Genomic DNA, 26,420 nt, shown 5'->3' on the forward strand with positions numbered 1-26,420 from the left:
AAATGACTGCGCCTGAATTCCTTTGCATCCTTCATGCCGCCAACAATTCCCCTTGCCTCCTGTCTGACGCCTGTCTGCTGGGAACCCAGCCTCACAGACACGTAAAGTACGGTCCCTGCAGACCCTCCTAAGCCTGGGTCAGTTCTTGCTGTGGTTCATAGACTGAAAAGTCAGCCTTGCCCCCTCCCACTTGCTGGGCATTCTAGGTGTCTGGTGCAGGCAAAGGGGCTGCATTGAGTGGGGACTGAGAACACTCTGGGACTTAGAGAACCTGTGAATAGCTTCCTTTTCCCTGCAGCTGGGTTACCCTGGAACACTGCTTGCTCCTCATAGCACCACCAAGTGGATGCCGTGGCTCAGTATGACTTTTGGAAGTATCTGTGTCTCCTCCCAGGGATCTGGGGGTAATCATGGCATGAGCAAGGGTGTCAGGGCCTCAGGAGGGCCTTTACCCTAACAGGATGCCCTGAACTGAAGTCTTGTCATTTGTCTCTGCAAGAAGTGGGTCAACCCCCTTGATCCTCATCAACTCACAACTTCTTGGGCCTCAGTGGGAAAGGGTGACCTGATGGAGGGGCTTTCATGCTTCCAGAACAAAGGAGGCCCCGATGATCAGTCAGACACGAGCCCTGGCTGACCATCCCATCTGATAGCCAAGGCCCCGGGACACACGGTCCTCCTCGCATTCCCTCTGAGCCAGCCGAGCCAGATGCTCCCTCCTTCTGTGGTCCCTGGGGGGATGCAGGCACTAAGCCACTTGTTGGGAAGGTTTTCCTGACCCGACATGAAGTGAGCCTGTCCTGGGCCCTGTGCCTTTGATGCCTTTGTCACTCTTCACAAAGCCCCAGACTTGTGCAGGTGGACACGGCCAGGCCACCCTCCAGGAACCAGTCCCAGCACTCCCCAGCACAAAGGGGTCAGTTCCAAGTCCTGAGGCTGGTTTACAAAGGTCGAGAGGGCCAGGACCGCGCTCCTTCATCCGGGGAACAAAATGATTTCTGACTTGGGTTAAAAATGGGAAGAGGCCTCCTCAGCAATCTGAGCAGAATGGACCTCTGACCTGGGGTCCTTAGGTGATTTTCATGTCAGCCTCTGTCTCGGTGACGGAGGACTTGGGGGCTTCTTCCTTTCCTTCAGGACCACGGCCTCTCAGGTAGCCCTTCCAGCGGGCCAGGCTATGGTGGGCCGAAGAGCGGATCTCCCGACTCCGCAGGGCGTAGATGACAGGGTCGACCATGGCGTTGACGAGGCACAGCAAGGAGCAGAAGGCAAAGACCTTCTTGACCTGGTCACTCAGCGGGGCCACCAGGCTGTGGGCTAGGAGGGCCAGTACCGGGAACCAGCATATGACCAACACAGCCAGCAGCAGCCCCAGGGTCTTGGCCAACCTCACATCCAGCCTCATGCGGATCATCCCTGGCAGCTGTCTGTCCTGGTGCTCGGCCAAGTTGACTGCATGCTGATAGGCCTTCCAGAGGACGTGCCCGTAGGTGTAGATAATGCCGGAGAAGAGAATGGCAACCAGCAGGAGCCAGCCCAGGATATAGTTGTCGGGGACCAACGGGATAAGCTGAGAGCAGGGACTGGGACAGCAGGTCCACCCCATGAGAGGCAGGTAGGAGACCAAAGCTGACAAGACCCACATGATGCCCAGGGTTGCCAGGGCCCTCCCATGGGTGAGTAGAGTTTTGTATGCAGGTGGGTAGCGCAGACAGAGGTAGCGGTCAATGGCGGTCAGCAGCAGGCTGCCCACTGAGGCGGTGAAGGTCAGGGTCACACTACCGATCTTCAGCAGGAAGACGGCCTTGGAATCCACGCTGTGGAAGACGTGGAAATTGATAAAGTTGCTGGCGAAGATCACACTGGCCAGGAAGTCAGCTATAGCCAAGCTGCCAATGAACAGGTATGAGGGCTTCCTGCGGAGTCGGCGGGAGGACAGAATCAGGTAAAGCACGGTCAGGTTCTCCAGGGCACTTAGCAGGCTCAGCAGGGTGCACAGCACGGCAATCGCCACCTGCTGAGGACGGCTGAGGACCATGTAATCCTTCATGGGGTTGAAATTCAAGTCATTCTTTGAGCCATTGACTGCCTCCGTCTCCAGGCAGAACTCCATGGGTGGGGGCCCTTCTGTGTCCACTGGCTGGTCCAGAGGGCTCCGCTGCAGGACAAGGGAAAGAGAGAACTTTTCAGTCAGTGCAATCGTCCGACTGACTCCAGTCCAACTTGGGCCTGAGCGGATGCAACCCCTGTTGAAACATCAGCTTCCACTGTGGCTGTATAGGTCGCCCTTGGTCCATTCAAATGGACAGCCAGCCAGGACCACGGGAAGGCGACAGGCAGAAAACCCTCATCTGAACACTTCCTTTCGAAAGCAAGGGGAATCCCCCGGAGGCAACAACCAAGAGGAAAGCAAAACCCCAAAGAAATGGATTCTGGAGATGATGTAAGGGGGTTTCCATTGTGTGTGTGTGTGTGTGTGTGTGTGTGTGTGTGTGCGCGCGCATGTGTGTGCGCACGCACACACACGCCAGTTTTGAAGTTTTAACAACAGTTTGGGGAAGGGAAATAAGACTATTTTTACCCCAAGTGGTGGGAAGATAAGCTATAGAAGATAAAATATTTTATATAAGATAAAATATAGAAATCCAATGAAGCTGGTTGTGGTGACACACATCTATAATCCCAGCTACTTGGGAGGCTGAGGCAGGGATATTGCAAATTTGAGGCCAGCCTCAGCAATTTAGTGAGACCATGTCTCAAAATAAAAAATAATAAGGACTGGAGCTGGGGTTGTGGCTCAGCAGTAGAGCACTCGCTTATCACGTGCGGGGGCCCTGGGTTCGATCCTCATCACCACATAAAAATAAATAAATAAAATAAAGGTATTGTGTCCAACTACAACTAAAATACTTTTTTAAAAAAATGATAAGGACTAGAGATTGAGCTGAGTGATAAGGCACCACTGGATTCAATCTCTAGTACACAAAAAAAAATTCAGTTAAATTTGAATGTTAGATAATGAATCTTTTTTAATAGAAATGTTTGTGATATTGAAGAAAAAACTCAGGACATGTAAATATTGTCTGAGACACCATAGATATAATTAGAAAGCAAGCTAAACATTTTTATAGAGAGATATGCTTACGCAGCTTGCACAAAATTACTACATAAAAAGGCCTGTGGAATTTGGGCTCGACATGTAAAATTTCACAATGTGTGAAAGCAACAACAGCAAGCATTAACAGGAATGTCGGATAACAGAATTACCCTTCCAAGAGCTTTGTAAAGTATAATTATTAGGTAAAACTTACAAAAATGTGTTTGGGATAATTAGCAATAATTAAAAACATGAGCATAGAATAAGAGACTGTCTGGGTAGACATTTAAAAAAATTATTTATTTTTTGGTTGTAGTTGAACACAGTACCTTTATTTCACTTATTTATTTTTATGTGGTGCTGAGGATCGAACCCAGTGCCTCACACATGCCAGCTGAGTGCACTACCCCTTGAGCCACATCCCAGCCCCCTTTTTATTTATCTATTATTGTACTGTGGATTGAGTCCAGGACCTCACACATGCTAGGCTACATCCTCAACCCCTCTTTATTTTTCATTTGGGGACAGGGACTCATCACATTGCCCAGGCTGGCTCTGAACGTGTGATCCTCGGCCTCCTGAGTAGTTGAAATTACAGGTGTGCACCACACCCAGCCTATTTTTTGAGATGAGGTCTTGCTCAGTTGTCCTCCTGGCCTTGAATTTCTGAGCTCAAGCTCCTCCTGCCTCAGCCTCCCAGAGGCAAGACTATAGGTGCATGTCACTGTGCCTGCTGTGGGTAGATTTGAAAAAGAATGAAATAAAATTTCTGGAAGTGAGGGCTAGCCATGTAGCTCAGTGATGGAGTGTCTGCCTAGCATGAGCCGGGCCTGGGGGAAGATCCCCAGCATGGCGGGGTGGGGCTGGGAATCAGGCCTCATCCCTTCCCAGGGTTAGTGCGGCAGCTTCCCACCTGGGCTCCCTGCTTTCCTCCAGGCCCATTTCTGGTTTGATTTTCAATACATCAACCTGAGCGATCCTTCTAAACATGTCAGATCATGTTGCTCCTCTGCCCCAAACGCTACTGAGTTCCCATGTCATTCACAGCTAAAGTCTTAGTCCTGACAGTGACCTGATAGGACTGTGTGTTCTGGTCCTTACCTCTCTGACCTCCTCAACCATATTTGTCTTGGTCACTCAGCTTGAGCCTTGTTGGCTGCTGCTTTGCTTCCTTCCTTCCTTCCTTCCTTCCTTCCTTCCTTTCTTTCTTTCTTTTTGGCAATACTAGGAATTGAACCCAGGGGTGCTCTATCACTGAGCTACATTCCTAGCCTATTATTATTATTAATATTATTATTAATTATTTTTAATTTTGAGACAGTTTTTGCTCAGGCTGGCCTTGAACTTCCAGGGGGTGAGCCCACGGCCTTGTACATGCCAGGCACTTGCTCTACCACTGAGTGATATCCCCAGCCCTGTATTTTTTTGTGTGTGTAGTTACTGGAAAAATCCAAGTGACATGGGACTCCTGTCGTGTCATCGTGGGCAGTGTGCCTGCTGCCTGCAGCCAGCCAGGTAGAGGTTTTCTTCCTCACCTCAGCCCGGCTCCAGGAGCTGACTCCAGTTCCCCAGGAGATTTGCTTTCTGGCCTCCAGATCTTTTCCCCAAGATTCCTTTCCTGGCTCACCTTCCTCCTCCTCCTCCTCCTCCTCCTCCTCCTTCTTCTTTAAATTTTTTCTTTCTTTTTTTTTTTTTTAGTTGTAGATGGACACAGTACCTTTATTTATCTTTATGTGGTGCTGAGCATGAAACCCAGGGCCTCACACATGCTATAGGCAAGTGCTCCACCACGGAGCCACATCCCCAGCCCTCACCTTCCTTCTTGACCTTCCATTTGGGCTCATCTCCTGCCCAGTGAGGACTCTCCCAAGCCCTCAGTCACATGCACAACTCCCAACCGTACTCTGTCCTTCCAGCATGTATGGTCAGGGACCACCACAGGTACATAAGACAGAAAAACCAAGCCTTTAGCTCCTGACCCCATCGTCTATTAAAAGAAAGATATGCAGAAAGACCAGAAAAACATCCGGGACCTTAAACTCTTTTTATGGTTTGCATCTAGAATGTTCCACAAAGGCTCAGAGAGAGAGAGACAGACAGAGAGAGAGAGAGAGAGAGAGAGAGAGAGAGAGAGAGAGAGAGAATAAACTAAATGATTACTGATTTTTATCTTCTACAAAGAAGAAATTCCTGAAAAAAAAATACTATACTCATGACCAGGGGAAATTACCAGACCTTAGTACTGTATCTCCTCTCTTGAAATAAAACCCTACAATTGAAGCTTTCTCTGTGTGTCTGTACCCCTGGCTGATCCCATACAAATTCCATATAGAATATTTTTTTCTATCCATAATCTAATTTCATCTACCTATGATAGAAGATTCACAGGTGGGTGGGGAAAACTATGTTACATGTATATATTAGTATTTCAAAATGAACCCCACTCTGCATCACTAAAATGTACTAATAAATTTGTTTTAAAAGAGCAATTATGTTTGGGGCTGGGGACGTGGCTCAGTGGTTGGAGAACTTGCTCAGTATGCACAGGACCTAGGTTCCATCACCAGCACTTAAAAAAAAAAAAGTCTATTATTCAGTAGTTTTTCAGATTTTTAAGGGAGCAAACACTCTGAAAATTGTAGGACCCCTATTTATAAAACAGGCCACTATGTTGGGAGCTCAGGTTCATCTGTGGAACTGTCAGGCTCCAAGGAACAGACTGAAAACCTCATTTCATCCATCACCATCAACTTATCATGGAGCGAACAGAGAACGGTGGGATGTGATTTGCCCAAGGTCACCCAACAAATCAGTGGCAAAGCTAGAATTGGACTCACACCTCCTGACTCTTGTGCCGCAGGAACAGAGATGTCCCGACCCAGGGAGGCTGGAAAGGGGCATTTCCCTGAGACAGATGCTCTTGACAGAGTGTGGTTAAGGTCAGAAAGCAGCGCTAGCTGAGCTCTCCACCTGGCCACAGTGAGTGACAGACAGTGCCCAAGTGGTGCAAGCTTCCTCAGCTCCATGTCCTGGGCCGCCACCTCAGGGGACAGAGATGCGAGAAGCCCCCTGCACCTCGTGGCTCTCAACAGGGACTCTCTTCTCTTCTTTTCCTTGAAAAACTGCCCCCTCCACCCCGGAATGGTTTACCTCCCACCCCACCCCCAGAGCCCAGCCTGGAAGAGAGACGCTGGGGGGGTGGCAGTGGCTGGCATCTGTGCCTTGCTCAGTTCCAGTGTGGCTGGCGACCTATAGCTACTGTCCAGAGTGGGAAAGGGCAGGAACCGCAGGTATTTGGATGGAGGGCCTTAGAAGACAGCATCTAGCAACAGCAGGACACCCAGGGTGACAGGAAACCCAGCTCCCTGTCCACTGGCCCTTTGGGCAGATAGAAATTCTGGAGTCACAACATCTGGCTTCTAGATGTAGCTGCCTCTAGGCAAGGACAGGGGTCTGGATGCCTGCTGAACGGGGTGACTGCGCCAGTCCCACCTCCGCCACACCTGTGCAAATCCCTGCAGCTTTCTGAGCCTCTTTTCTCATCAATGAAGTGGCAGTGGCGATACCTGCCTCCTCCAAGGTCGCTGGGGCTGACTGATGATTTGTAACCCCCACCAGGGGTGGGCTCTGATGGGGTACTGATGATCCTCCCCAAGTGTATGACACATCTGTGCTTTTTTTTTTTTTTTTTTTAAGGAAAAGGATTCGTACATTTTGTCAGTGCAGGTCAGGGCAGTGTCAAGATGAAACTTGTTAGGAAGCAGCTAGGAATGAGCAGCAACGGGGGACCCTAACGTAGCAGGTCACATGAATTGCCTTTCAGGAACAACCAGGTAACACAGAACAATGGGTGGACTAATCCTGAGGATAAACAGGGGGACACAAAGAGAGCCAGTTAAGAAGTACGTCAAAAAGGAAAGATCAGTGGGCTAATTCCTGGCAGGGTCTACTGAGGTCACTGTACAGCCAGGAGTCATGGTCAAGGTTTCTCAATGTATTTCAGAAGAGAAATTTCTTTAATAGCACAGGTGCACTAAGGCAAACTGTCCAGCCACTGACCCGGATACCCACATTAACATGGGGTTGAGCCTGGTGCCGTGGTGAATGCCTTTCACCCCAGCGGCTCAGGAGGCTGAGGCAGGAAGATTCAAGTTCAAAGCCAGCCTCAGGAACTTAGCAAGGCCCTAAGTGACTTAGCAAGACCCTCTGCCAAAATAAAAGATAAAAAGAGCTGAGGATATGGCTCCGTGGTTCAGCACCCCTGGGTTCGATCCCTGGTACAAAAAAAATGGGGTTGACTTGCAGATGAAGCCCCCCTGAATAGGATGGCTACTACTGCACTGCCCCATGTGAAAGAGGAGTCGAACGCCGGATTGGTAAGGCTGCAGCAGGTGATCCTCAGTTCTGCTAAACGTCAAACAGGAATAATTTTGGAAGCAGAACGGTTTCCTCTGCTGTTCTCTGCTCAGACCACCCACTCTCGCTCTTGAGAGAGCCCTTTGCTGGAGACGACTTTACTTTCACTCATGATAAAATACTCCTACTAGACTATTTTTGCGGGGTGGGGGGGTGGTACTAGAGATTGAACCCAGGGTCCCTCGCCCACTGAGCCACATCCCCAGGCCCTATTTTTATATCTTATTTGATTTAGCAACTCTCACTGAGTTGCTTAGTACTTTGCTTTGGCTGAGGCTGGCTTTGAACTCACGATCCTCCTGTCTCAGCCTCCTGGGACCGCAGGCGTGCGCCACCGCGCCCAGTGTCTTGCTGAACTTTAAATTTTCTTTCATCAGGACACAAGAACCAAGGTTTGGTGCTTCAGCTCCCCCCCCCTCCTGAGACACACCTGATAAAAAGAGCCATGAGGTATGCAAAAACATTTTGTGATCCAGTGCTGTACAGATTAAAAGAGAACCCACTGAGTGTGTTCTCCACTAACAAAAAGTCAAAGGCCAGGAACCGCCTGCGCTCCTTCCCCAGGGGGGCGTCTAGGCTGGGCCTGCCCTCTGGGGGCTGCAGCCTGGACCGGGCTCCTGCAGGCCAAGCCTTGGGAGCTGGGCATGGGAGGCTTGAGGCCTGGGAAAGGCTCAGGAGAAGGTGTGCCTGGGGGTTTTCTGACCTGAAGTGAAAACGTGAAGTGAAAGAAGGTGGCAGCTGCAGACTGTGTGTCAAGTCCTCCTGGAACCCCCACCCCGCCGTGGGAAGCTGAGGTTCCATGCACCAGCCTCATGGGGGGGGGGGGGTTGGTTTGGGTTTTGGTTTGGTTTTGGTGCTGGGGACGGAACCCAGGGCCCGGGGCACACTGAGCATGTGCTCCAGCCAGTCTCCTCTCCCTGGGTTCTGATCACTGCTCTGTCACCGAGTGGTTTGGGGCAGGTCCCTTCTACACTCTGAGCCTCTCTTTTCTCAGGTGGGTTAAGGGGGCTGACTCCTAGGGTCTTCACCTAGAAATTCAGCATGTTGAATCCCAATGTCATGAACTTTGAAACAAGACATTCCTGGACTCAAATTTGGTTCTGCAATGAATGGGCTGTGTGACCTTGGGCAAGTTACTGCATTTCTCTGTGTGACCTTGGGCAAGTTACTGCATTTCTCTGAGGCTCTGTTTCATCACCTATAAATGGGGAGAAATACTACTGTAGAACTTTGTGCAGATCAATGCTAGAAGATTACTAAACTCACAGCAGTGTGCCTGGTGACAGTAGGAGCCTAAGGAAGAGCAGGAAATGCTCACTAGAGTTACTTCATAGGATCCTCATAGGATTCTGTGCCCAAGTCATTCCGGAACGAGGCAGATAGAAAGACCCCCACTTATACGGACTGACGCCCTGTCACCATAGAGGCCAAACCATCAACATTTGGAAACCGATTTGACCTGCGACAATAAGCCATCAGTAACAGATCAAGGTGACCTCTGGACCCGCTACTCAGCAGCGCTGGGTGCTGTCTGTGGACAGCCCAGGAAGGGTGTCTGGGGCTCCCTTCCACCTTTTTCCTTTCTGTAGTGCTAGGGACTGAAGTCGGGGCCTCAAGCATGCCAGGCAAGCACCCTCCCACTGAGCTACATCCCTGGCCCCCGCACTTCATCTTCTAGTCCCCTGGTTCTTGGTTGCCCTTGATCACAGTTACAATAATTTTTTTCTGGGGTTTGGGGTTGTAGGCTGTGGTCCTTGACCCACATCTCATCTATTTTTATCTGTGGATTATGGCTTAGTGGTGGGATGCACGAGGCCCTGGTTCCCTTCCCCCCCACCACAAAAACAAAACAAAGCAAAAAAAAAAAAAAAGTGCCCCCTGCCTCCTCCAGGAAGCTTTCCCTGGTTTCTCCCACGGCTGGCCAAAGCTTGTGGAGTCCTACCCCCTGGATCTCTGTCCACTTTGTATTATTTATGTCCATTCTGCACCTTGCTTTCTGGACAATGAGGTTCTGATCTTGAACTTTCAATTTGGGTCCGGAAGTGAAGTTGTCACATACCCCTAACATTGTGCTCGGCAGCATCTTTTTGGGAGAGAGGGGTATGTGATTTTGGAGGACTTTTTTTTAGCACCAGGGATTGAACCCAAGGACACTTAACCACTGAGCCACATCCCCAACCCTCTTTGTCTTTTATTTTGAAACGGGGTCTCAATGAGTTGCTTAGGGCTTTGCTAAGCTGCTGAGGCTGGCTTTGAACTTGTGATCCTCCTGCCTCAGCCTCCCAAGCCCATGGGATTATGGGTGTCCTCCACTGACTTGGTGGAGGTCTTTTGAGGAGGGGCCAGAGCAAAGCAGCCGTGTGCCCGCAGATGAGGGGCACAGCCAGGTGAGGGGACTAGATGGCCCCCGAGCTGCCACTCCTGGACCCCGTGCCCACGGCAGCGGTGGCTCAGGAGTCCTCCTTCGGCAGAGCTCTAAAGCAGGACATGACCTTGAAGGTCAGCAGCTGTGCAGACTCCTTTGGCCTTGGGGACAGACCACAAGGACAGTCACTCTTCAGGTGGATCCGGCAGAGGAGGGGGGAGAGCATCGCGGGGAGAAGGCACTTGAGATCTCTTCAGTGACATAAGTCCCAGAGGGTATTAATGGAGAGCCAAATACAGAACCTGAATCCAGAGCTGAGGAGCTGCCCCAGGGCTGGCTTTCCTAATCAATCCCTTTAATAAACTCCTTCTGGGATTTCCAACACCTGAGCCAGCAGCAATACTGGGGAAAGCAAGCACTTAAATACTTTTAAATTGATTTATCAAATGAATAAATGAACCAAGGCCTGGTAGGGAAATAGCAGGATTTCTCAGGGAAGTTCTGTGTTTGTTCCGCAATGCCGGGGATCCACCCAGAGCCTCAGGCATGCTAGGTAAGCACACTAACACTGAGCTCCATCCTCAGCCTTTTTTATCTTACTTTGAGACAGAGCCTCACTAAATTGCTGAGGCTGGCCTCAAACTCTCGATCCTCCAACCTCAGCCTCCTGAGTCAAAACCATGGCCTGTGTGCATGCCAGGCGAGTGCTCTACCATAGCCACATCTGCAGCCTGAGGAGGTAGGTGGCTTTTGAAACAGATACAGACATAGATATAAAAATGGATGCAATGTGGGTCAAGGACCACAGCCTACACCCCAGAAGAAAATTATTGTAACTGTGATCAAGGGCAACCAAGAACACAGGGGACTAGAAGATGAAATGCAGGGGCCAGGGATGTAGCTCAGTGGGAGAGTGCTTGCCTGGCATGCTTGAGGCCCGAGTTCAGTCCCTAGCACTACAGAAAGGAAAAAGGTGGAAGGGAGCCCCAGACACCCTTCCTGGGCTGTCCACAGACAGCACCCAGCGCTGCTGAGTAGCGGGTCCAGAGGTCACCTTGATCTGTTACTGATGGCTTATTGTCGCAGGTCAAATCGGTTTCCAAATGTTGATGGTTTGGCCTCTATGGTGACAGGGCGTCAGTCTGTATAAGTGGGGGTCTTTCTATCTGCCTCGTTCCGGAATGACTTGGGCACAGAATCCTATGAGGATCCTATGAAGTAACTCTAGTGAGCATTTCCTGCTCTTCCTTAGGCTCCTGCTGTCACCAGGCACACTGCTGCGAGTTTAGTAATCTTCTAGCACTGATCTGCACCAAGTTCTATGGGTAGTATTTCTCCTCGCGCCTCCTCTCGAACTCACGATCCTCCTACCCCAAGCCTGCGCCCCTGCATCTGGCTTCACCTGCATTCTTGCCGTGCAGCTTAAATAATCATTAAAATGACTGAGCAGTACGGGGCTGTCTGGTGGAACTGGAGAGAATGTGTGAGCCCACAGGAGGAATCAGGGGCTCCCAGTTGGAGCCTGGGCTCTGGCGCCGGTGGCTCCGTGGAGAAGCCCTTTACCCTGTCTTGTTCCCACACTGCCATCCAAAAGGAGGACAGGAGGGTTATGGTGATGGGTCCTGGGCATTGAATTAGCTCTGTCTATGTACTGCCTCCTGTAAGCCTCAAAACAACCCTGCAAATAGGTCTTATTATTATTTTCCATATTTTATAGATGGGAAAGTTGGGGCCTAGAAATATAAAGAAACTTACGCCCAGAGAGGTAGTGCATCCACTACCTGTAATCCCAGCGGCTAGGGAGGCCGAGGCAGGAGGATCGCAAGTTCAAAACCAGCTTCAGCAAAAGCGAGGCGCTAAGCAACTCAGTGAGACTCTGTCTCTAAACAAAATACAAAATAGGGCTGGGGATGTGGCTCGGTGGTCAATGCCAGAGTTCCACCCCTGGTACCGCCCCCAACACACACACGAAAAAGAGATATGGAGAAACTCGCTGGTATCGTTGGGCTTAATTCCTCCGAAGCCCCAGGATCCCTTCCTGTGATTCTTTTTCTCCATTCTCCCCTCTCTGTCTCCAGACAGACGTTGGTGAATTGACTCACTAGTTCAAGATCTGCCCACAGGATGGTTTTGACACTTTTCAAACACCTTCTTCCTCTTTCTGCTATCTTTTGTGCTTCTGCAACTTCCTTTTCGGAGAACAGCCTGATGGAGCCTGCGACCATATCACACTTGATCATTGACACCCCAGCTGTCCAGTGAACCAAGCACCTCTCCTCAGCCAGAGGGGTTCAGAGGGGGAAAGTCATTTACCCAGACACCCACAGCAAGCGGCAGTCTGACCTGGTCATCACCCAAGGTGCAGAGGCCGGCGAGGGGCCCAGCCAGTGGACGCAGACACGTGTTGTCTTTGCTCCCAGAGGAAGATATCACATCCCTCTTCTCTTTTTTGACTCTTTCTTCTTTTAACCAGTTTTGCTCCCTCATGCCTCCCTAGACTTTAGTCCTGTCCCCGTCAGCCTGAATAGAGTCCTGACCTTGAGGATCTGCCTGGGCTGTGGGGCCTTGGAGTCGTGGTTCCGACAAGTTATCATTAGCTTTGTACCCTCGGGTAAAGTCGCTCACTTTTTTCACCTCTTTCTCTCAGTTTCCTCATCTGCAAAATGGGAGCAGCCGAGAGACAGACCTTGCCTCCTGGGTGGCGGCGAGGCACAAGGATTAATGGAGACAGTGCCATGCTTTCCTCAGGGGCGGGCACAGGGAGCCCTCCCCGGCGACGGCTCCAGACATCTTCTGTAGAAGGCATGCTCCTTACGGGCTTCCCCTCCGGGTCCCCAAGCTGTTTGCTGGTTGATAATGAGTGGGAGTGACCCGTCATCTCTGTTGTGCTCTTGGGCTGCAGGGGGAGGGTCAGAGAGGGAAAGGAGAGGTGGCAGGGAAGGCTGGGAAGGCAGAGGAAGAGGATCCTGTTTCTGGGGAAGCCTGGCGGTGACCAGGTGGGACGCAGTCAGCAGCCACCCGCACACCGCAGCAGTCCCTTCTCACCAGGGCGGGTTTCTTTCTTTCTGGTACTGGAAATAGACTCCGCGGGTGCTCCACCACTGAGGGAGGGTGAGGCGCTGAGCACCCCAGGGAGGCCCTGTCTCTAAATAAAATACAAAATGGGGCTGGGGGTGTGGCTCGGTGGCCGAGTGCCCCTGAGTTCAATCTGCCACTGAGCGACTTCTCCAGTGCTCCTTTAGTTTTCCTTTTGAAATTGGGTCTTGCTAAGTTGCTAAGGCTGGCCTCAAACTTGTCATCCTCCCGCCTCAGCCTCCTCCTGGGTTGCTGGAATTTCAGGTGTGCCTCTAGGAGAGGCTTATTTGATGAGCTCTCAGAAGGTCCTGCCAGTCTGGAGGTGGTGTGGTCAGCCACAGCGGAGGAGCTGGCCGGGAAGAGGAGGGCATCATTGCCTGGAACCCCCACTGTGGCCTCAGCCTCCTTTGCCACCTTAAAGTTCCCCGGATGGTACAGTGCTTTTGCTGTGGGTCACGCCTGTCCGTATTGTAAAATCAAATGGGTGATTTAAAAATACCTTTAACTATTAACCAGACATCAGTTCTGGTTTAATAGCCTTAGACCTTTAGAGAGAGTGGATCTCTTACTCTGGCAGAGATCAATATTGGAATTGAGTGATAGTTTGTTTATTTGACAAGCCCCCTTTTGGGGAGTTTGGTGGGGGAGACAAATAGACCCCACCAGCATAATGTGGATAGAGTTTTTTCATTTTTACTCGACTAAGGGAAACTGCTGGGGATTGAGAATACTCCAGCATGGGAAGAAGGAACCTGCGTCTCAGGAACTCGTCTTTTGGGTGTGCACAGCTTTATAAGTTGGCCATAATTCTACTTTAAAAAAGTTTGACTTGTGTTCAGTTTGATAACCATATCCTTGGCCTCAGTGTTTTAAAGAGGTCTCATCAAGCTTCTACAAAGACACGAGGCTTCCGACTTGTACAACCTAATAGTCTCTGAGCTCAGACCAGAAATGTCTGAGCTCAGAGATTATTCTGAGCAAAGAAAATAATGAATGCATACTTATTTAAAGTAATTACAGTCAGAAATGGGTTTAATTTTAACATGTAGCATGCATCCTTTAGCAGTTTAACCTAGACAAACTGGCTAAATCAGCGTGTTTTATTTCCATACTTGATTACATTTAGTTTCTCTATGTTGAAAGGAAAATAACAAAAATCTTTCAAAAGTCCTAAGGGTATAATAGGAAATGGATTATTTTGAATTTCCTTTCCTGTTATTTGGTGGGTCTGGCCAGCCACTTAAAAGCTTTTGGAGTTGGGATGTATAAATTAATGGGGGTGTGTATGACCAATGTGATTCTGCAAACTGTACAATCAGAAAAAAGAGAAATTATACTCCATTTGATTCAAACATATGAAATGTCAAGACATTTCATGTGTATCTAATGAAAATAAAATAAATAAAAAATTAAAAATAAATTAATAGAGGTGTTATTTTATACTACTTTGCATTGGCTTGTAATGGATTTATGGGGAAAAACCTCTTGAGCTGTGAACTTTGATTATAAACAATGTCTAACCATTTCAAAAGCTTTCCTTGCTTTTAGCAGAGAGCCTGTGTACATTTACACGCGACGGCCAATGGTTTAAAAGATTTATTTTAAAAAGTCGTTGCATGTCTTCATGCAATTTGGAAAATTGTGTACTTCAAAACTACAGATTCACAATGAAAAAAGACCTATAAAAGTATATGTTTGAGGATTTTCATAATCACAATAAATATTCAGCATTTTTTCTAAGGAAAATGAATTTTGTTCATGAATAAAAGTATGCATTTTAAAAACCTTCCAGATTTATGCTTCTTATGTGAAGCTGCTGAACTAAAAGTAAAAGGAAGGAACCAAGTGTAGACAGTCCAGAGGGGTGGGGTCGAGGGAGGCAGTTAAGCACACTAAGTTACCTCCTCCAGAGGCTGTAGGCTCCCATATGAGATGGTAAGCCCTTTGAGGACAGGCTATTGGATTTATCTTTGATTCTCCCCCAGCACTTAGCATAGTGCCTGCACATGATAGGCATCCAATAAGTATTGATAGTGAAAAAAAATAACATTTAACAAGCCTATTTCTGTTAATAGAAATAACATTTTTTTTGAAAAATACATTAATAGAAAATAACTCTGAATCTCTATCTTGCCTGGCTTAGGAGAAGGCAGCTGGATTCTGCTTCTGAGTTCAACTCTTTTTTTTTTTTTTAAGAGTGAAAGAGAGAGAATTTTTAAAAATATTTATTTTTTAGTTTTCGGCGGATACAACATCTTTGTTTTGTATGTGGTGCTGAGGATCGAACCTGAGCCGCATACATGCCAGGCGAGCGCGCTACTGCTTGAGCCACATCCCCAGCCCTGCATTCAACTCTTGTTGTGGTTAAAGTATAAGAAGAAATTGAGTCTGCCACTGTGCGCAGGAGTTTCCTCTGTGACCGGTACCTCTGCAACATGCTTATTACACACTTTGTCTCTCTTCTCTCCTGTTCAAATCTATATTATATATCTTTCATTTTTTAAAAATTTTACTTGTAATTGATAAATGATAATTATCTCTCTGGAGTACCAGGTGATGTTATGCTACATTTATCAAAGTTGACAAAAGAGGACTGAGCGCAGATAGTTTATGAGTAAAAGTATGCATTTTAAAAATGCCTGAGCGCAGGCATAGCACACTCCAGGCTCAATTCCCAGCACCAGGAAAAAAAAAAAAAAGAATGTTCAAAGTTTTTAAAAATCTTTTTTTAGTTGTAGTTGGACACAATACCTTTATTTTATTTCTTTATTTTTATGTGGTGCTGAGGTTTGAACCCAGCGCCTCACACTAGCTGGGCGAGTGCTCTATTGCTGAGCCCCAGCCCCAGCCCAGCGGTGGCCTTTCTCAGTGGCCTGTGGTTTCCCTGCAGGCTGATCTGCCTCCTCCTGGCTTGGCCAGATCCCCACCTCAGTCACGATCCTGCTCTGTTGTAGGGCTGCAGGGGGAAGGGGAGGCTGTAAGGCAGGCTGGCTCCCCCCACAGAAGTGGACAGTGGGGAAGTCATGTGCAGAGCCCTGGAGGGAGACTCACCCTGAAACAGCCTGGTGACAATGACCTAGTAGCAGCTGGATGAGTGTTCACTGTGCACTAGCTCAAAATCTTCACTGCAAGACAGGGAGGGCTTGGCTATCACCTTCCGTTCTCCACCTAGTGAGGAATCAGGATCGGTGGAGGGGCTGGCTCGCTGGGCTCTGGGTAGCTAAGATCTAGGAGTGGTGATGACGGGGCAGCAAGGATGCTCCAGGTCGCTGGACAGAGGTCGATGGGTGAACTGATCCTCGAGTGGGTGCTCACACCTTGGGAAGATGAGCAAGGCATCTGGGTGAGAGTCAGTCCTCCTGCATGTTCCACCTGCCCCTTCATCACAGAATTAATGTGCACTTGTGGGTCTGTTTGGATTTTGGTTCTTGGGACCATGAAGAAGGAGCCTGTGACAATCTCTGGCCTGGGATCTGGGATCAGACCCAGCTGTCTTACTACCTTGCAAGGTGGCCCGGTATGGGGCTCCAGCTTGACATGACTACAGCCATCTTGGCTGAAATGCCATTTTGTCTGTCAGGTGACCCTGGCACACATCCCAAACCCTAGAGGACAAACAAAGCTGTTAAACTACTTAGCTGTTGGCTGGGGAGGTAGCTCAATGGTAGAACACAACCCCAGCACCATTAAAACACACACACACACACACACACACACACACACACACACAAAACAAAAGAGAAACCAAAACAAAAGAGAGTCAACTGAGTGTCCTGTGCTGGCCATTCACACCTACACTGTTTTTAAATGGATATTGAACCTGTTGATAACTTTTGAGAAAGGCCAGGTCCATTCCGGAGAACTGTGGCCCACCTTCGTCAGGCTTAGAATATAAACCTCTTTCTTCTGCCTTGGGGCGCAGGGATCCTATCTTGCTGGCACCCAAGACACATGTCTGTCTGGAAGTCCCTAATAAACTGCACTGTGGGCCATCCTGGACTTGTCCACTTCTTTCCTCCGTCTCATGGTCCCTTTGGCCTTCTCTGACTGGCTCTCTACACCGGGATCTAGTTTTTCTGAAACACCTGGATCTCAATTTGCTGTTCCTCCTCCTGTTCTATGGTTCATAGCTGAGCATCAACTAAGAATAAGAAAGAAAGAAGTAGACAAGAGGTTTAAGCGGCAGCTCGGAGCACAGTTGTGAGTTCTAATTCTGCTCCTTATTACTACTGCTGTGGTCTCTTGGACCAATGGCCTTGCCTCCTTGAGCCTCAGTATCCTCATCTGCAAAATGGGCATAATGGAAGTACCTCTGCTCAGGGCTGTCATGAGGATTAAGTGGAACGGAAATGAAGAAATAGAAAATGCAGAGCACCGTCCCTGACTGGCACTTCCATTAATAGCCATCAAGGGATATGTTGTTATGATAGTGTCTATGAGTGCATTTCCTTTCTGGTTCCTTAGCAATTGTTTTAAACCTTAAAATTATATACATGCCCTATGAAGCCAAAGTTTGGCCTCTCTGCATTTTACAGATTCACATGCGTTAGGTTTAACTTAAACTCTTGACAGAAGAAAATACAGGGCTGCTCGACAAATTGTAAGGTGACATTTTATTTGGGACTCAACGTATACTACGGTGGACTGAAATATAACTCAGGAGAGAGGCCTCCTTCATGACCCGAGGGTTTGACAAAAATTTTTTTGTATCTGTTGCTGAAAAAGTTAATTTATACCTTTTGAAAAATAATTTTATGTTGTTACAGGGAGAGATAAAGTCGGCCTTTGGTCCCTAATTGTGAGCACCTCTGTGTGTGCCTTGAAAATATAGATCAAGGGCTGGGGATGTGGCTCAAGCAGTAGCGCGATCGCCTGGCATGCGTGCGGCCCGGGTTCGATCCTCAGCACCACATACCAACAAGGATGTTGTGTCCGCCAAAAACTAAAAAATAAATATTAAAAATTCTCTCTCTCCTCTCTCTTTAAAAAAAAAAAAGAAAAGAAAATATAGATCAATCCTGAAAATTGCACGAAGTTCTAGAATTTCCCTGATATGTCGGGATACCAGGGATATGATGTGATCAGAGAAATGCGACTCATGACTCTTGAGGCGAATTTCCAAAGGAATCGCCATCTTCCCTCTCATTTCCTGGAATTCTCAGCCTCAGAGTTCCTATGCTTCTTATGCTTCCTGCCTTTAATCATTGGCTCATTAAGGGTGTAAGCTAAACAACCAAGAACAAAAACAATGGGAGGTCAAACTGAACCAAAGCCACTCGGGCGCAAATCATTAGCCTCTGGTTGAGTCATGAGGCAATGATTTGTTTGGTCACCTTTGACTGTGGCTTTTGTGAGTAAGCTTTCACATTGGCAAAATATCTTTCTTTTTTTTTTTTTTTCACCTTTTGATGGCAGGCCTGTCCCAGGCTAGCAAGCGCTTTACCACTGAGCTACACCCCCGCCCTGCCCCACATGTTTAAATATTAAAATAATGATTCACGGATTTTTTTAGGCACTGGCAACAGGTGCCGTGGGCTTCGAATGATATACACCTTATGGAGCATCTCTCTGTGGGGGGAAAGACGGGGGAAAGAGATTTGGGCTCCTCTGAGGTCCGGCATTGCCTGTTGTTTCTGAGCCCAGTGGCCCCATCTGTCCAGTGGGCATTAACACTGGCCACGTGGGAGGGAGGACTGAGAGGTTGGGAGGCAGCTTCCTGTGCCTCCCTTGTAGGGCTCCGCCTTGACATGACTACAACCATCTTGGTTGCATTTGCCATTTTGTCCGCCAGGTAACCTTGGCACCCATCCCAAACCCTCTAGGACAAACGAAGTTGTGAAGACGGCCAGCCGAGCGCTTTGTGCTGGTCACTGCCCCCTGGGTTGTTTCTTAGTTGACGTTTGCCTTGCTGACGCCCAAGCCAAGTCCTTAATGAGTTGCACTCCGGCAGTCCTGGATCTGTCCACCTCTTTCTTTGATCTCTTAGCTCCTCCCCCCTCTGGTGGCCATTTCTCAAGCACTAGTTTTCCTGAAACGTTCCTGGTTCTCAGCAAGGGTCTGATCCCGCCTCCCCCACCCCCACCCGGCCTCCAGCCCTATCAGGCTGCCCAGGACCCCAACCCACCCACGGGGAAGCACAGAGGACAGACTCAGTGCGTCCCACCAGAGGCAACACCACACATGCAGCTGCGGTTCTCAAAGAGGAACTATGGGGTGGCCACAACCCCTGGGGAGACAGGGGAGCCGCCAAGAGCAGCAATTTTGGTGTGTGGGGGTTGTCTCTGGTACACTGGGCAAATAGACTACCCCAGGCCACCCCTGCAGTGGGAGCAAGTGGGAAGGAGAGGAGGGGACAGGAGAAGCCACAAAGCTCTCAGGACACCCAGCCGTGAAGTCACTCCTCCCTGTTTGTGTGGGATCCCAGCAGCCCCCACTCCCCCAGCTCCAGCACCACCATGAGGCCCCACAGATCTGCCCCTGTCACTTTCTCTCTTTGGCATTTGAGGTCTTTACTGCATGGGGTAGGGACAGGGCACTTGGTGGAGCCTTTTCCTCCCCAGGATATGGAGGGAAAAGGAAGTGTTTTTGCCCCTTCTGGGCTCTGCTGGCAGACGCGGGGACCCTGATCTTGGTAGGTCACTCCTGGGTGAGCCCCAGGGCCGAGGTGGGGGCTCCGTGCCCTGCTGCGCCAGGCCTCTCACTGTGTGCCCTAGCTCTTTGGTCTTGGCAAAAAAAGTCCCTCTGGCTAGTCCTCAGCTCCCCTGTTTACGTCTGGGGCAGAAGGAAATGCCCTGGTAGGTCCTGGGTGGGGATGACATAAGATAACGCCAGTCGTCCCTGAGCACAGGCAGCCGGACGGTGGAAACGTGGGATCTTCCAGTCAAATGACCAGAGCCTCGGGGCCTGGCATGGAGCAGACCGCACGGTGCCTGGGGATGAGACTGTCCAGAGCTGGGAGGAGGACCTAGGCTAGGCTCCCCTCCCACCCCCAGCTCAGGGTCTCGGGATGTCAGTGCTGTGGTGTCTGAAGGGACAGGAAAGACAGTGACTGTCCTTGAACCTGAATGGCACCTTTAGCACCTGCCAGGTGTTCTCACCACGGTGCAGCAGGGCTCTGGATCCCACCACCCACCAGCTGTGTGGCCCCGATGAGGCTGAAGCCCTGTGAGCTTCTCTCCTTGCAAGGGACGGGCTGCGGGGAAGACCCCGTGAGACCAGCATCCACAATCATGAAAGAGGAAAACGAGCTCTCCTCCTAGAGATTCATTTGGAGTCTCAGGTTCAGAATGTGACGTGACCTGCCCGAGGTCACCCGACTTAACTGGGGAGGGCGTTTGGGGTCTTGGAGTGACCCAGTGGTTGACAGCACCAGCCCTGGACTCCAGGAGCTGGTCTCCATTCACACTGGCTCCTCTCTTTTCTGTCCATGTGACACTGGCCAAGTCACTGCAGCTGCTGAGGCTGGCTTCCCTTATCTATGAGATAGGGCTGTCTCCCTCCCTTCAAAGAGTGCCCTTTGCGCCTCTGGTCGCGGGGCATTTTTGTAGGTGTTGAGGTGAAAGCAGAAGCTATTTGAAAAATAACCCTCTTCCTGTCCTTCATGAGACCGAGCTCAGGGGGAGGGCCAAGACAGAGTGCCAGGGGGCAGGGAGAGAAGAGCGACCAAAGAGAAAGGAGAGATTGCCCTGAGACCAGGGAGGGAGCACTGGCCAGGGCCCCTTGAGTGTTGGGGACCAGGCTCTGCTCCCTGGAGAGAGAAGGAGACCTCGTCCTCCAGGAGGAGCTGCTGGGTGACACAGCTCCAAGGTCAAGCACAAAGCAAGGTGGTCTCAAGTCTTGGCAAATAATGGGGGACCCCAGCGAGCCTGGGAAGTGGGCATAGCCCGACTCCAGGGGATCAAGCCCGGAAGGACAATGGGCATCCACCAAGGGTCCGCATTTGATGCTGGGGCTGGGCAGAAGGAGGTCCAGCATAGACCCAGGCTCAGGTTCCCATTAGCCCAGTAGGATGAAGTCTCCCCCTGAACATGATTCCATCGGAATAAATAAAAGGTTTGATGTCCATTGAGGGCCCAGAGTGAGAGTAAGAAAGGAGGAGAGAGGAGAGGCTGGTGCTGGCGTGACAGGCTCAGCTCGGCTGAGGCCAGCTGCCATCTCGCCCACTTTGACTGGCCAAAGGGAAAAGGGACAGCTCACTGGCCCAGACCGGACCTGTGGCTTGGGGCAGGTGAGGGCGCCACCTCCCTTGAGCCATGAAATGGTTACGGAGCTGGGACCAGGCCCCCTCCCCGGGCTCCCTGAGCTCCTCCTCAGCCCTGTGCTGCCTCAGTCCTGGGCTTCGCGCCCTCAAGGTATCTACCTGCCACCCCTTCTAGGGAGAGGTGGCTTCATCTTACCCTCACCCCTGATCCACAGCAAGGGCAGATGGGGTGAGGTCACAATCTCCACCACAGCCATCACCGAGTCCAGCACAGGTGCCCTCCCCACCGCCACCGTCACCTCACTGTGCCCACGTCCTGGGAGGGATATTCTCAGTTCCATCTTCCACAGAAGAGGAAGCGGAGTGGGACAGTCGCAGAGTGACTTGCCTGAGACCATAGTCACTGGTGGCGAGGTCAGGATTCAATCATGACCCTGGCCCCAAGGTGCACTCATCAGTACCCCTTTTTTTTGAGGGGGGGGTACTAGGAATTGAACCCGGGTGCTCTACCACTGAGTCATATCCCCAGCCCTTTTTTTTTTAAATAATAACTTTTTATTCTATTCATTTATTTTTATGTGGTGCTGAGGATCGAACCCAGTGCCTCACGTGTGCTAGGCAAGCCCTCTCCCACTGAGCCACATCCCCAGCCCCCCAGCCCTTTTTATTTTGAGACAGGATCTCACGAAGTTGCTCAGGCTGGCCTCAAGCTCGAAATTCTCCTGCCTCAGCCTCCAAGTAGCTGGGATCACATCACGTGTGCTGATGCTCTTATTTGATGCCTGTGTGACTTTGGGTAAGTGGCAGCCCTGCTCTGCAGAGTGGGCGATAGAGACAGGGCTCACCATGGACAATCATGAGGATCAAACGAATCCAATCACGACAGGCCCTCGGAGGCATGCCCAGCACGCCACGCAGCTGTAGGAGAGGGTCTGGTGAGACAACAGTCCGTGCTGACTCTTGATTTTGTCTGAAGAGGACCCACCAACCCTGTAGGTATCCTGAGGTGACCTCACCCGCTGTCCCAGACAGGCCCACCCAGCTTCTTCTGATTCTGGAGGGAGTGGGCAAGGCAAGAACACAGGCTTTCTGGGATGAGAAAGATGTCTAAAATAAACCAGCTAAAAATGTGACTCACGTTTGCTGGTGGCTGGACCCTGGGAGCTGGTTTTTGTTCACCCCCAAGTCCTGGTCCTGGGTCCTGTCCGGAGGTCCTGTTGAGCTGCTGCCCTCAGCCAGGTTTTTCTTGCATTTGCACTTGTCACAGATGAGTGAGTGTGAGGAGGTCCTTCCGTCCCTGTTACCACTTCCCCTCTGGGTCCCTGGTGCCACAATGCTCTTGCCCCAGTAGTTGACTTCTTTTTCACAAGGAACTCTGGACGGGGTGGGGCCTGTGCCCACGCTGTGCCCACGCTGTGGAGTTGAGGGACTTGGCTTCTGATCTGGCCTGGAAGTCACGACACTGAGCAGTTCACTTAGCCTGCCAGAGCTCAGTTTCTTCATCTGCAAAATGGGGATAATGGGCCAGCCTGACCTAATTCACCCCAAAGGACATTCCTTTCACTCCAGGACCTCCTCCCTATGAGTCCAGAGCTTAGAAGTGCAAATGCCGACAGAGGCCAGGCAGATACCATAAATGGGAGATGGGTACCAGCAGGGGACAAGAGGGACTGGTGGGGACTGTGGGCAATAGTGGACTACAGGTGCCTAAGTGAGCAGGTACCTCTGCTCCTCCGCCTGGAAGTACCCAACTGCCAGATATTTCAAATTTAATTCTAGAACAATCAGGTACAAAGTCAAATCTTTTAAAAATGCGATGTGAGGGGTTGGGAGGCATTGCTCAGTGGTATAGCACATGCTTAGTATGTGTGAGGCCCTAAATTCAATCCCCAGCGACCCAAACCAAAAACAAAACGCTGTGCGATCAAATGAAAAACAAATTTCGCCAGGCTCGGTGGTGCACACCTGTAATCCCGGGGGGCTCAGGAGGCTGGAGCAGGAGGATCACAAGGTCAAAGCCAGCCTCAGCAATTTAACAAGGCCCTAAGTGAGTGCAAGACCCTGTCTCAAAATAAAAAGGGCTGGGGATGTGGCTTAGAGGTTAAGCAACTCTGGATTCAATCCCCAGTATCAAAAACAAAAACAAAAGCCCCAAAGGAAAAGTTCTTCCTTGTTTATCTGAAATTGAAAGTTACTTGGCCCCTGTACCCAGAGCATTTAGCCATGCTCCGAGACATTTTTGGTAGGGGGGGGGCGGGGGTTCTACTGCTGTCTAGTGGGCAGAGACCAAAAATGCTGCTAAATATCCTTCAGCGTCAGGGAACCCTGATACAGTCAGGACTCACCCAGCTCAAAACGTTACTATGCCAAGGTTGAGAAGCCCTGCTCCAGGCCTAGGCTTGGTCCCTTTGGTGCAAACCTAGTGCTGGGGAGTGCATTAGGAAAGCCTCAGCTCTTGTGCCTCTACCAAGAGCAAGGAATCGACGGTGAGGAATGGGATAGAGAGCCCTGGTGTGCCAAGAGAGAACAAAGAAGACTGGGAGACCCGGACTAGGGTCCTCCTGCAGCTGACTTCTGTAGAAGCGGCAGAGTGGAGACACCAGAACGAGTGGGATGAGATCTAACAGATATCGCGGCCTCCAGGATCCTGATCCCACACCCCAGCTGTGAGGAGGCCCCCCCCACCCCCGTGCTGAGGAAGAGTGTTGAGGACCCCCAAGGCCGGCTCTCCATCGCAGTCTGAAGTGTGCGCCTGCAGCCTGGGTGCAGGATGAGCAAAGGAATGAATGAGGGAAGAAAGGAGGAACACCACCGTGAACCTGAGTCCTTGGGCGGTCAAGTTTTCTTTTTGTCATTTCTTTTTGTCTGGAATCAGTTTCCCCGTTCCTAGAATGAGGAGGTTGAAGATAAGAAGTGCTTCTCAAACTTCCATAAGCAACTGAATCAACCAGAGATTGACCGGTTAAAACACCCTGGGGGCCCTGCCCCCAGAGATTCTGATTGATGCTCTGGGATGAGACCAAAGAATCTGTATCCCTAACCAGATCCTGGATGAGGCCGCAGGTCCTGAGACCCACCTTGGGCAGCGCTAGACAGTGTGGCTGGTGAGGGTGCCCCAGGATCTCCAGGTCCCCTGAGTGCCCTGGCAGGGCGGATGGGCCCACACAGGAAGCCTCTTGTCTTTTCCCTGGCGCTTTGGCGTGTGAGGGTCCAATAGTTGGTCAACTGCAGGAAACCAGCCTCACTAGCCCTTGTGCTGGGAGACGCTGCCACCTAGTGGATGTGTCTGTACTGTGCGGGGCCCAGCGGGCGGCCAGTGCCGGTTCCTGACTGAGGGGGGAAAGTTCCTGGGAGGTCCACTTTTCCTATCAGGAAGCAGCCTTGTTCGTGTCTGGGCCATCTGACCCCTTTGGAGTCCGCTGTGGATACTGATGCCTGGATTATTTGGGGAAAATAAAACAAAATGAGGCTGCAAGCCTAGGGGATCGCTTGCTAGGGGAAACTTGGAGTATAGCTGAGCATAGTGGCCACCCCTGTAATCCCAGTGATTTGGGAGGCTGAGGAAGGAGGATCGAAAATGTGAGGCCTGCCTCAGCACTTAGCAAGGCCCTAAGCAACTTAGCAAGATCCTGTCTCAAAAAAATAAATAAATAAATAAAAAGGGCTGGGGATGTGGTTCGGTGGTAGAACATAGATCAGCACACATGAGGTTCTGGCTTCAACCCCCAAGACCAAAACAGAACAAATGCCTGTTATACTGTTATCTCTCTCTTGAAAAACTAATTGATCTTTGTAATTACAATTTTATTTTAAGAAAGGAAGCATCCTAGACAGCATGATTTCTTGAAATAAATGTACATTATGGAATGGCTAAGCTAATTAACGTATTTGCATCTCCTCATGTACTTCCCATCCTTTTTTTGTTTTCCTTTTTGTAGTTGTAGATGCCTTTATTTATTTTTAAAGAACAGCATGCCTTTATTTATTTTTATGCGGTGCTCGGGATCGAACCCAGTGTCTCACACATGCTAGGCAAGCGCTTTGCCACTGAGCCACAACCCCAGCCCCACTTTTTAAAAATGTTTTAATTTTTAAATTTTTCAAATTTTGAGACAGGGTCTCCCTAAATTGCTGAGGCTGGCTTTGACCTTGTGATCCTCCTGCCTCAGCCTCTCAAGCCATTGGGGAACCACACACATTGTTTTTAACCCAGTCACCAGGTGCACAGTAGATGTCTTGAACTAATCCCTGCTAACTGAAATGCTGTGTCCCTTGACCACCCTCTTTCCATTCCATCTCCTAGTTATCTTGATTTACTAAACATAGATGTTCGTGGGGGATGTTTCTATGGAAAAGGATTTGTGTGTCTTTACATATTTTTGCTACAGATCCTCTCCAAGGGGCTCCATACGCCAATTTTGTTGTTGTTGTTGTTTGTTTATGAGGCTGAATCTCACTCTGTTGCCTGTGTTGCCCAGGCTGGCCTTGAACTTGCTATCCTCCTGTCTCAGCCTCCCAAGGAGCTGAGACAACAGGCACATACCATCACTAGGCCTGGCAAGGCACTTTGAAAATGTTGGTGAAAATATGATATGTCAAGAGCTTTGTAAAAAAAAAAAAATGTTGGTGATTCACTTATCCAATTAGGAAAAAAGGAAAAAGAAAACAATAAGAATATTGGCGAGTATGTGAAGAGGGGAGAAAGACCTTTTGTGTGTGTGTGTGTGTGTGTGTGTGTGTGTGTGTGTGTGTGTGACTGAGTTGCTGGAGCTGGCCGTGAACTCCTGGATGCAAGTGATCCTTTGCCTCCGCTTCCCAAGTAGCTGGGACCACAGGCACCCAGCAAGAGAGAGGCCAGGTACATGCGTCCATGGGAAGGACCTCTGGGAGGGAACTCCCCCTGCAGCCGCCCTGAGCTGGCTGGGGACAATCCAGCTTTGTTTCACTCTCCACTTCTTGGACCTTGAAAGAGGAACTTGGAGACTGTCAAGGGTTCTGAGTTTAATATCATCAAAACCACCTGGAGAGCAAGGTGATTTTCAGTCACAGACTGAGCAAGGCCTGAGATGGGCCTGAAAGTCCCCTTTCTAACCAGCTCCCCTGTCCCAATGTGACCTGTGCAGCCTTGACCCCTCTTGAGCCCCAGCTTCCTTGTCTGGGAAGCTTCGAGAGTAATGTAGGTATCATGTGAGAAAATGTGTATGAAGTTATTGCCACTCCCTGAATGGTTTTAAACATGTCCCTAGCATCGAATCTGTAATCGATGG

The 26,420-nt window shown here is 49.9% G+C and overlaps 1 protein-coding gene across 1 annotated transcript; it reads right to left on the minus strand.

The window, feature by feature from the left end:
* On the minus strand, positions 1–22,470 carry Cnr2 (cannabinoid receptor 2). Its single transcript, XM_005343004.5, has 2 exons — positions 22,292–22,470; positions 1–2,158 (listed from the first exon to the last, which is right to left on the minus strand). The coding sequence occupies exon 2, from the start codon at positions 2,111–2,113 to the stop codon at positions 1,070–1,072; it is 1,044 nt and encodes a 347-aa protein (XP_005343061.3). The 5' UTR covers positions 2,114–2,158; positions 22,292–22,470; the 3' UTR covers positions 1–1,069.
* Positions 22,471–26,420: the final 3,950 nt, after the last annotated feature.

Source organism: Ictidomys tridecemlineatus, chromosome 11 (assembly GCF_052094955.1).
Source record: "Ictidomys tridecemlineatus isolate mIctTri1 chromosome 11, mIctTri1.hap1, whole genome shotgun sequence".
In the NCBI taxonomy this organism is placed as follows: domain Eukaryota; kingdom Metazoa; phylum Chordata; class Mammalia; order Rodentia; family Sciuridae; genus Ictidomys; species Ictidomys tridecemlineatus.